Here is a 12,677-nt window from a genome sequence, read left to right as displayed (position 1 = left end):
ACTTACTACAAACCTCTACCATAACACAGAAACCAGGGTGGGACCATGTCATAGGGGCCATGCGGGTGGAATTAGATGGCAAAGACAGACGTTTTCAATACTGCCACATTGATTTTAAGGTGGTTCAGATAAAAAAAGCTGCGCGGCGCCATCAAAATAAAATAAAATAAAAATAAGAGTAATGTACATTTTTTAAATGTTAAGAAATAACCATCCAGGTGGTACATGAATGTACAGTGACATGAAAAAGTATCCATGAAGCAACATGATGGGACGTGTGTCTCTGGAGCTCCGTGGTGGCCGGGGTGTGCACAGCGCCTGACATGTTAAGGGTGCGCAGGAATCACGTGTTGAATTGCTGGGAATGAAGGACTCCAGTAAGAGGTGCCGCTCAATCTCTGTCCACTACTACCTGCATCAGGGATCCTCTATTCCTAGAGCATCTACCAGACAACAGCAGCTTGCGCTTGCCTTCCAGCTAACTTCTGTCATACTGCTTTGTTTCTCTATTTTCCAGGCAAAACAAAGTGTTGATATGCAAAGGTTTTCACCTCTGGTCAAGACCTTTCTGCTCTCATATCTAATGGGTCAAGTGCCTCCCTCCCCAGTTCCTGGGCCGTGACATTCACCACTGTCTACACACAGTCAGAAGAAATCCTCCAGCCCTGATAAGGCCTTGGCCTGCCTGCCTCTCCATGCAGACCTCAGTTGCGTGTCTCAGGACCTGGCCATCGAGGGAACTCTGACTTACATTGTACGCTCTGCCATCTTCCGTTGTGTAGATCCGTGGAAACAGGCTGTCTGCATACCGGGAAGCCACAAGTCTCCCCAGAGACGTCACATAATCAGCATGTTTATAAAGAAAAGCAGTCAAAATGGTACATTATCAACACTTATTTTTATTTCAAAATGCTATTCTCTGACATCAGATGATATCCCCAGGGACACCAATAATCCGTGATGCTTAGTATTCTGTTCTAGATAATGAAGTATTTCTAGGTGCTATGATAAATGTGACTATTTATGACATGTGAAATCCTGTAATACATGAATGAACGGGGAGGAAGAGCAGAGTTTGTTTCTTGGTCTCCTGGTTCTTTTGTCCAGAATGATTAAGGCAGAGGTCAAAAAGATGACATAGAAACTGTGTTTAATTCCAGAAATCTTTTATTCAGGACTTGGGATTAGTTTTCAGAATTTTAAAAATTAAACTTAGATATTATCTACTGTTCTCTCGAGTGGGGATTCATGAATAAATGAGTGAGATGAAGCAAGTAGGGAATAGAGTCAGAACACTCATACAGGATGTCAAGACCACTTTCTTCTCAGAGCATATGCTCAGCTGTTCAACATCCATCCCATAAACACTCATTGAGCACCCGCTATGTGCTAGACACAGTGCTTACAGAATGGGAGTACACTGCTTCCTGAAACATATGTTTACTCCTTCACAGAACTAACAGAAGGTTTCAAGGACTAATTATGACTTGGCAGGACAGAGATGAGGTAAGGCTTCATGGAGCTGTTTTATTGTGATAATTATTTTATTGTTGTTGTTACTGTTAGTATTATTAAGTCCTAAAGGTGGTAGAGAGAGTGATGGTACTCTTTGATCCAACACTTCCTTTCCTTTGCCTTTCTAGGGAGGCAGGATCACAGCCTACTTGGAAAAGGCAGAAGGGGCAAGGCTGAATTTTAGAGACCAGGTTTGGTCCCAAATCACCAGGAATGATAAAATTCACAAGTCTTGAAGTTCAATGTCCATAATAGTAAAGAGCAAAGAATGGATACTTGAATCCCACCAGCAATAACCTCACTCAATAAATCTCTCAATCTTTAAAATCTTCATTTCTAAGATTTCAACATTCTTTTTTTTTTTTTTTCTTTGCGGTACGTGGGCCTCTCACTGTTGTGGCCTCTCCCGTTGTGGAGCACAGGCTCCGGACGCGCAGGCTCAGCGGCCATGGCTCACGGGCCTAGCCACTCTGCGGCATGTGGGATCTTCCCAGACCGGGGCACGAACCCGTGTCCCCTGCATCGGCAGGCGGACTCTCAACCACTGCGCCACCAGGGAAGCCCCTGATTTCAACATCTTGACTGACATTTACAGAGCAGCGTCAAATCACCAGCAGCATTCTCTCTTTACCTAAGGCATTTATCTGGAGTCAAGAGAGAGGGCTATTTTCTGAGAATTGAAGAAGATGAATCTATATAAGGCTCCATAGCTGTATTGCCAAATAAAATTAAGTCATTGTGAATTCCCCATCCAATAATGGTGAAGTAGATTTTCTTGGCTAACTCTCACACAGAAAAAAAATTATAAGCCCTGGACAAAATATTAAAATAGCTACTTGAAGGCACTAGAGAGCAATCAAGAACAGGCAGAAACTGGAGTAGCATTAATCCTTGAAAAAAGGAAATTGGTGAGATTTGCATTCATTTAATAAGGGAGGCAGAGTTTAGAGTTTGAGTCCAACCAAGTTAACTGCTTGCTAGAATAAGAATCAGCTCTCCACCCATCAACTGGTAAGTGGATAAACAAACTGTGGAATATCCATACAATTCATCTCCTGATTTTATCTGGCCATAAAATGAATAAAGTTCTGGTACATGCTACAACATGGATGAATCTTAAAAACATCACATTAAGTGAAAGATGTCAGGGACTTCCCTGGTGGTGCAGCGGTTAAGAATCCACCTGCCAATGCAGGGGACACAGGTTCGAGCCCTGGTCCGGGAAGATCCCCCATGCTGCGGAGCAACTAAGCCCGTGCACCACAACGACTGAGCCTGCACTCTAGAGCCTGCAAGCCACAACTACTGAACCCGTGTGCCACAACTATTGAAGCCCACGCACCTAGAGCCCGTGATCCGCAACAAGAGAAGCCACCGTAATGAGAAGACCGCACACCACAATGAAGAGTAGCCCCCACTCGCCATAACTAGAGAAAGCCCACACACAGCAATGAAGACCCAACTCAGCCAAAAATTAATTAATTTTTTTTAAGTGAAAGATGTCAGTCACAAAACACCACATATTATATGACTCCATTTATATAAAATGTCCAGAACAAAAAAATCTATAGAGACAGAAAGTAGACTGCTTTGGGCTGGGGCCTGATGGACAGGGTGCATAGCTAAGAAATACACAGTTTCTTTCTGCAGTGATGAAAATGTTCTAAAGTTGACTGTGATGATGGTTGCACATATCTGTAAATATTGAATTGCACACTTTAAATGGGTGAATCGTATAGTATGTGAATTACATCTCAATAAAGCTGTTATTTTTAAAAAAGCAGATATGGGAATCTAGCTGTTTTCTATTAGGACAAATATTAAAGGGATTTTCAAAAAGGTAAAACAGTGCCACTCTTCTACCATTTTTATTTTAAAAAACATTTTTCTTAAAAATGTTATGTTAACATATAATGGGTTTGTTACTTTTAAATGAATTAATAAATATTTTTAAGGGTTTTAGTTTTAACTTCCAATATGATAAATATCAACAGATGTAAAATGCATAAATTCTTGTAAGAGATTAAAAATGAGGACATGATATGAAAGTGTATAAAGGAGATGTAATGAACTGAATAAAGAAACATTAGGGTAAAAACATTTACATACTAATATAGGTAATCAATTCTAATGACAGTGGATTTCTCATCAGAAATCACAGAGGCCAGAAGGAAGTAGCACAATGTCTTTTAAGTGCTAAAAGAAAAGAACTGTCAACCCCAAATCTTATATCTGGTGAAATTATTCTTCAGGAATGAAGGAGAAATAAAGATATTGTCAGACAAAGAAAAAAAAATGTTGCTAGCAGAGCTATTCTTACAGAATAAATAAAGGAAGTTCTATAAACAGGAAGGAGATGATAAAAGAAAGAACCTTGAAACATCAGGAAGGAAGAAAACAGTAAGCATAAATATGGGTAAATAAAACAGATTTCTCTTCTTGAATTTTCTAAATTGCTTGATGGTTGAATCAAAAAGTATAGTACAGCCTAATGTGATTCTCAATGTATGAAGAAAAACAATAAAGCATATTATAAATGAGGAGATTAAAGGGACATAAAGGGAAATAGTTACCATTCTTCATTCAAACTGATAAAATGCTGACACCAGTAGACTTTGATGTTACATATTTATAATGTAATACCTAGCACAACCACTATAAGAGCTGTGTGAAGAGATACACTCAAAAAATACTATAGATAAACTTTTTAAAATTCTGAAAAATGTTTAAGTAACCCAAAGATAGGCAAGAAAAAGAAATAAATGGAAAACAGGAAAAAAACAGAAAACAAAAAATAAAATGTCAGACAAACTCTAACATATAAATAATTACATTAAATATAATTGGTCTAGATACAACAATTTAAAGAGATTGGCAAAGAGGATTTTAAAACTGACCCAATAATAAGGTGTCTATAAAAACTTGCTTCAAATATAATGATATATAAGTTAAAAGTAAAAGGACAAAAAAGATAAGTCATGTAAATATTTAAAAAAAGAAAGCAGGAATGGCCATATAATGTAAAAAAAGTAAACTACAGAGGAAAGAATATTACTAAGGATAGAGGAGAACATTATATAATTATAAAAGTGCCAATCCACTAGGAAGACTTTGCAATTCTAAATGTACATGCACCAAACAACAGAGCTGCAAATATGTAAAGTAAAAACTGATAGAACTGAAAGTAGAAACAGACAAATCCACAATTATAGTTGGAGATTTCAATATCACTCCTGTCAACAATTGATAGAATAACTAAACAGAAAATCAGCAAGAATACTCAACAACACCATCATAAACAGGATCTAATTGGCATTTATTTTAAAAAATACTCCATACAACAACAGAAGAATACACATTCAAGTACCACAGAATATATACCAAGGTAAACCATATCCAGGGCTAGAAAACAAACCTCGAAAAATTTAAAAGAATTGAAACTGAGTATGTTCTCTGTCCACAGTGGAAACAAACTAGAAATCAATAACAAAAAGATAAGGGAAAAATCTCCAAACTCTTGGAAACTAAATAACATGCTTCTAAAAAAAAAAATCCTTGAATCAAAGAAGTCTCAACAGAAATAAAAAATACTTTCTTAACTGAAATGATATACAATGAATTGATAATGAAATGAAATGATAATACAACATATGAAAATTTGAGGGACACAGCTCAAGCAGTCTCAAGAGAGAAATTTATAGCACTAAATCCTGACATAAGAAGAGCTGAAAAGTCCCAGATCAATAATCTAAAGCTCCCACCTGAAGAAACTAGAAAAAGAAGAGCAAAATAAAATCCAAAGCATGCAGAAGGAAATAATAAAGATCAAGGCAGAAATCAATGAAATTAAACAAAGAAAAATAGAGAAAATCAATTAAATTAAAAACTGGTATTTTAATAAGATCAATAAAATTGACAAACCCCTAGCAAGACTGACAAAGATAAAAAGAGAGAAGACATGAATTACTGATACCAGGAATGAAACAGGGACTATCACTTAAAACCCTACAGAATCAAAAGAATAATGGAATACTACAAACAACTCTGCACACATAAATTAAAACTTAGATGAAATGAATCGATTCCTCAAAAAACGCAAACTACCACAACTCATTCAATACAAAATAGATCATTTGAATAGTCCTATACCTTATTAAGGAAAGAAATTTGTAATTTAAAAACTTCTAGAAAAAGAAATCCCCAGGCCTGGATAAGTTCTCTGGATAATTCTACTGAACACAGAAAGAATTAAATTCTATACAATATTTTCCATAATATAGAAGATAAGGGAACATTTCCCAACTCATTTTATGAAGCCAACATTACCCTGATACCAAAACCTGACAAAGGCAGTATAAAAAAAGAGAAACTACAGACCAATATCCTTCATGAATACAGATGCAAAACTCCTTAACACAAAATTAGCAAGTAGAATTCAGCAATATATAGTATAAAAAGAATTATACAACATGATAGAGTCATGTTTATTCCAGGATACAAGGCTAGTTCAATATTCAAAAATCAATATAATCAACCAAATTAACAGGCTAGGGAAGAAAAATCACATGAACCTTTCAACTGACACAGAAAAAGCATTTGACAAAATCTAACACCCATTCATGATAAAAACTCTCAGAAAACTAGACTATAAGAGACCTTCCTTAACTTGATTTTTTTTTTAATCTACCAAAAACCTAACATCATACTTAATGGTTAAAGACTGAAACCTTTCTCCTAAGATCTGAAATGAGGTAAGGATGTCTACTCTTACCACTTCTATTCAACATAATACTGCAAGTTCTAGCCATCACGACAAGACAAGGAAATAAAAGGCATATAGATCAGAAAGGAAGAATAAAAACCTTCCCTATTTGGAGGTGACATGATGATCTACCTAGAAATCCCAAGGAATCAACAACAACCAAAGAAAACCTCGTAGAACTAATATGTGAGTTCAATAAGGTCACTGGATAGAAGATCAACATTAAAAAATCAACCATATTTCTACATACTAGCAATGAACATGTGGAAACCAAAATCAAAAATACAGTTTCATTTATAATTGCTCAGAAAAATGAAATACGCAGTAAATCTAACAAAACATGTCCAATACTTGTACACTGAAAATTACAAGACAGGTGATGAAGGAAATCAAAGATGTAAATAAATGAAGAGATACTCCATATTCATGGACTGAAAGACTCAACATAGTAAAGATGCCACTTCTCCTTAAATTGATATACTGGTTTAATGCAATTCCTATCAAAATCCCAGCAATATTTTTGTAGACAGACATGGTTATTCTAAAATTTATATGGAGAGGCAAAGAAAATAGAGCAGTAGTTAAGACAATTGTGAAAAAAGAATAAAGAGGGAGGAATCAGTCTACCCAATGTCAAGACATTATATAATTATAGTAATCAAGAGTATGGGGTTTGGTGGAGAGACAGACATACAGATGAACAGAACAAAACAGAGGACCCAGAAATAGCCCCATATAAGTACAACCAGCTAATTTTTAACAAAGATAGAAAAGCAATTCAAAAGAGAAAGGATAGTCTTTTCAATAAAAGGTGCTGGAGAAATTGGATATCCATAGTCCAAAAAAATCAACCTTATACAAAAAATAAATTAATCACAGGCTAAATGTAGGGTGTAATATCATAAAAGTTTCAGGAAGAAAAGGGGGGAGAAAAACTCTAAGACTTAGCAAGATCTATACAAGAAAAAAATAAATTGGATCTCATCACCTGTGCACTGAGAAACTCTGTTAAAAGGATGAAAAAAGAAGTTACAGACAAGGAGAATATATCTGTGAAACACGTATGTGACAAAGGACTTCTGTCTAGAATACATAATGAATATTTAAGACACCAATCTAATTAGAAAACAATCAAAAGACATGAAGAAACATTTATTTTGCCAAAGACGATATATAGCAAATAAGCACATGAAAAGGTATTCGACAAAACTAGACATTAGGGAAATACAGATTGAAACCATGGTGAAATATCACTACACAACTGTTAAAACAGCTAAAATTTTTAAATGGTGACAATACCAAATGCTGATACGATGTGGAAAAACTGGATCCCTCATATATTACTGATGTGAATAGTACAACAACTCTGGAAAACAGTTTGGCAAGTTTCTTAACAAAACAAAATAAAAACAAAACATACACTTAACATACCACCTAGCAATTGCATTCCTGGGCATTTATCCCAGAGAAGTGAAAATGTATGTTCACATAAAAACCTGTAAACAATTATTCATAGCAGCTTTACTTGTAATATCCCTAAACTGGAAACAACCTAGATGTCTTTTAATGGGTGACTGGTTAAACAAACAGTAGTACATCCATACCATGGAATACTACTCTGTAATAAAAAGAAACAAACTATTGATACATGCAACAACTTGCATGAACCTCAAAGAAATAATACCAAGTGAAAAAACTGCCAATCCCAAAAGGTCATGTACTATATGATTCCATATATATAAACACTCTCTAAATGAGACAATTATAGATGTGAAAAACAGACTGGTGGTTGCCAGGAGTTAAGGATTTGGGGAGATAGAGTATCTGTATGCCTATAAAGGGGTACCACAAGGAAGGGAGATCTTTGTGGTGATTAACAGTTCTGTATCTTGATTGTGGTGGTGGTTACACAAATCTAAACAGGAAATAAAATTACATAGAATTAGTCACACACAGTGTATCAATGTCAAATTCCTGGATTTGGTATTATACTATGGTTTTATAAGACATACCAGTGGGAGAATTGGATGAAGGGTATGTGGGATCTCTTTATATTATCTTTGCAACTTCCTGTGAATATATCACTTCAGAATTTAAAAACTGTCAATCAATCAATCATCCAAAAAAAGAGAAAAAAAATAAAGACAATATCAGATGAACAAAAACTGAGAAAACTCTGTCACCAGCAGACCAGCACTACAAGAAATGCTTAAAAGAAATTCTTTAGGAAAAAACACCAGATGGAATTTCAAATCTTACAGGAAGGATGAATATTATAAACAGTAAATATGAGGATTTTAAGATGCTATTTTTTCCCACTCAATTTCTTTAAAAGACAAATGACTTTTTAAAGCAATAATTTTAACACTGGATTGTGAGGTTTATGATATATGTAAAAATAAAATATACTAAAACAATAACACCAAGGACAGGTGTGGGGGATAAGTGGAGCTATACTGTTATAAGAGTCTTACATTTTACGTGAAGTAGTGCAAAGCTAACTTTTACCAGACCGTGACAAGTTACGGATATAATCACTAGAGCAACCACTGAAAATGCAATGCAAAAAGGTATATCTTGGGCTTCCCTGGTGGCGTAGTGGTTAAGAATCCGCCTGCCAATGCAGGGGACACAGGTTCGAGCCCTGGTCTGGGAGGATCCCACATGCTGCGGAGCAACTTAGCCCGTGCGCCACAACCTCTGAGCCCGCCTGCCACAACTACTGAGCCTGTGTGCCATAACTACTGAAGCCTGTGTGCCTAGAGCCAATGCTCCACAACAAGAGAAGCCACCGCAATGAGAAGCCCGCGCACCACAATGAAGACCCGACACAGCCAAAAATAAAATAAATAAAAATTTTAAAAAAACAACTTTATTTTTTAAAAAATGGTATACCTTAAAATCCTATTGCAATTCAAATGGAAAATAAAAATGGAATTAAATGAAATACAAAAATATTCAATGTACCCAAAAGAGGTCAGGAAAGGAGAAACAGAGGGGAAAGAAAGTGATGGGACAAATGGAAAACAAACAGTGAAATGGTAAACCTAAATCTAAGTCAATTACTACATTAAATGTAGAGACCCAAACTACAATTAAAAGATTATGAGACTGGGTTAAAGGGGCACTCTTTAAAGACAGAGAGTACAGATAATTTGAAAGTGAAGAGTCTAAACATACATGCCATGTAAAAATGAAGCACAGGGAAGCTGTAGTGGTTATATTAATATTAGACAAAGTAAATGTCTAAACAAGGGCTACCATGTGATATAGAGATGGACATTTCAAAATTATTAAAATTTGCCAATTCATCAGACAGATATGAAAATCTTAAATGTGTATGCATTTAGAGCTTCACACTACACAAACAAAACTGACAGAACTAAAGGGAGAAATGGACAAATCCACTAGAAAAAAAAACACTGAAGACATAGAACATCTCTACAATACTATCAAGCATCTGGACCTAATTAACCTTTATAGATACCACCTGACAACTGCAGAATACACATTCTTTTCAAGCATGTATGAAATGTGCAGCAAGATACACGCTGGGCCATAAGTTAAATGTCAGTCAATTACAAAGACTAATAGATGTTCTCTGACCTCAATAGAAGTGAATTAGAAATCCAACTACAAAAAAGATATCTTTAAAAGTCCTAACATATTTGGAAATTAAACGCATTTCTTAAAAAACATGAATCTAAGAAAAAAGATTATGAATCTAAGAAATCTAAGAATATGAATCTAAGAAAAAGAGGAAATAAATACTTTAAACTCAATAATAATGAAAACACCACCTATCAAGATGTCTGCGATTCAGCCTAAGCAATGCTTAGAGGAATACTTATAACTTTAAATACTTATATGAGAAGAGAAGAAAGATTTAAAATCATTTATCTACGTTTCCACCTTAAAATAGAAAAAGAAATGCAAGTTAAACTCAAAGTAAGTAGAAGGAAATAAATAATAAATATCAAAGCAGATATCAATGAAATAGAAAACAAGGGATAGAAAAAAAAATCAACAAACCCAAAATTTGATTATTTGAAAAGAGGTATGATATACCCCTAACAAGACTTATCAAGAAAAGTGAGAGAAAACACAAATTATCAATATCAAGAACGAAAGAGGGAACATCAATCACTACTGATTCTATAGGTATTTAAAAAATGTTAAGGGAATATTTTGAAAAATGTTTTGCCAATATATTAGAAAACGTTCATGAAAGGGACAAATTTCTTGAAAAACACAACTTTCCAAAACTGACATGATGAAACTGATAACCTGAATAGTTCTACGTCAATTACAGAAATTGAATTTCTTATCAAACTTTTCCTATAAACTCCAGGTTCAGATAAGTTTCGCTGGTGAGTTCTATCAAACATTTAAAGTTGAAATAGTACTAATTATATACAAACACCACCAGAACATAGAGGAGAAGGGAATACTTCCAAATCATTTTATGAGGCCAGCATAATCCTGATGCCAAAACCTAACAAGGACATGAAAAGAAAATTACGGAGCAATATCCTTCATGATCTTAAATGGAAAAATCCTTGACAAAATATAAAGAATTGCTATTTTGCTAATATTAATGACTGAATTATAATTATTTGAAACATGAGATAAAACTGCTTTCAGTTTGTTTCTTTAGAAAGGAATCCCACAGACCCTGACTCTGGCAGACTCCCCCACATCTAAAAGGTATTTAGATGGTGCAGGGTCGCCTGTACTAGCCTTTGTGGAAGGATAAATAAGAAAGCACAGCTTGAGCCCTGAGGAGCAAGGCCTTGCCGTTAGGATGGGGCCGCAGATCAGTCTGTAACACCCACATCCCCTAGATCTTCCTTATTACCAGCATGGAACAAAGCTGTCAAGGGAACTGGTGAAAAATGTGAAAAACACAGTATTAATGGCTGCTCAAAAAATATGTTTAATTGATTAATTAACTGACAAATTCAGAATAAAATCCTAGTAATGAAAATTGCCCTGATTGAAGGAGTGTTTCCCTCAGGTGGGGTATTACTGAAGTGTGGACCAGCACAGACCCAATGGGTGGGCAATCACACAATGTAAGACACTCAGTATCCCTGGTCCCCAGGTCCTACATTTCAGTAGCAACTCAAGTCAACATGTCATTTAAAAAAAAAAACCCTCAGACATTTCCATATTCCCTGTTGGAGGGCGGTACTCCTGGGACTTGAAAACTAACATTCTAACCAAGACATTTAAGAAAATACTGGACCATTAACAGGCAGGTCACAACAGGAAAATAGCACGTTCTCCCTGAAACCACACACAGCTATTGTTCTAATCAATAGCCTCCAAAAGGGTTTGCATATGCCAGGGGGTGAGCAAGACATCTGCGGGGTACAAGGGGTATAACTCCTATTTATTTTTTATTTTATCTTTAAAAGAAGAAAGAATGAAATTAAGCATTATTAATATTTAATATGTGGATTGATGACTGTACATCTAAATAACATATTGATACATATATTGGGGGTCCGTGCGCAAACCTTTTTTACCCATAAGGATGTGAGATCAAAATAAACTCAGAGACCTGTGCTTTTGAGGGACCTTCAGAACTGATGCGACCTCCTCAAAGGCTAAAGGGCAGCGTGCTGGTTGGGTTCTCCAGCCAGTGTTGCTTTGTGAGTATTATACCTTCACAATGTGGAAATCCAATCTGCGACAAGATCTGTTTCAAGGTCAATTTGTTGCTCTTAAGCCCATGCAGTTGAAGTCATTCCTCAGAAGAGATGAGACTCTGCTTGGCCGAGTCTGTTCTGGTGTTGCTCAGTCCCTCTTGCCACCGCAGCTGCTGCTCAGAGATGGTGGAAGATGAGCCTGGTACCTCCATCTCTGAACTAGGATCTAAGTCATAGGGACCTCCTGTAAGGGCAATTGTCAACATCAGACTTCCCGAAAACTTGGAAACAATCTAACATCAACCAAGGATTGGTTTAATATAAATTACAGTGCAACCATTCGCTGGAATTCTATCAGGTAAAAATTGTAATACAAACTGTATATTTGTTGGCAAAGAAGATATCTACATGTATGGCTAAAAGGTATCCATAAAACTCAATATCTACATGTGTATACCCACAGACACTCAGAAAAACATCTAGAAAGATATATGCCAATTTTTACAGTAGTTTTCTCTGTGTGGTGGAGGCACATGTAGTCTTCGCCTTTTCTATATTGTTTAAACTTTTACACTACTTAAACACTTCTAAACCAAAATTTACTTTTATCATCAGAAAAATATAAAACTCTTCCATTTTGGAGAATAAACATTCATTCCTGAACCTTCATGACACATCAGTATTCCAGTTATAATCACACCTGACCTTTCTCTTCCAAAGAGGATAAAGAGGATAAAACGCTGAAA

General features: G+C 35.7%; 1 protein-coding gene across 1 annotated transcript in view; it reads right to left on the bottom strand.

The window, feature by feature from the left end:
- VWA3B (von Willebrand factor A domain containing 3B) overlaps positions 1 to 12,143 on the bottom strand; it is a gene marked incomplete at both ends in the record, with an annotated part of 217,727 nt that extends 205,584 nt beyond the window's left edge. Inside the window, 3 exon segments of the mRNA XM_079721376.1 lie at positions 752 to 852; positions 11,954 to 12,026; positions 12,030 to 12,143. Coding sequence (XP_079577502.1) covers positions 752 to 852; positions 11,954 to 12,026; positions 12,030 to 12,143 — 288 coding nt within the window.
- Positions 12,144 to 12,677: the final 534 nt, after the last annotated feature.

Source organism: Hyperoodon ampullatus, assembly GCF_949752795.1.
Source record: "Hyperoodon ampullatus genome assembly, chromosome: 15".
NCBI lineage: Eukaryota > Metazoa > Chordata > Mammalia > Artiodactyla > Ziphiidae > Hyperoodon > Hyperoodon ampullatus.
Note: the sequence above shows the minus strand (reverse complement) of the source record. Positions and strands in the feature narration are given on the sequence as shown.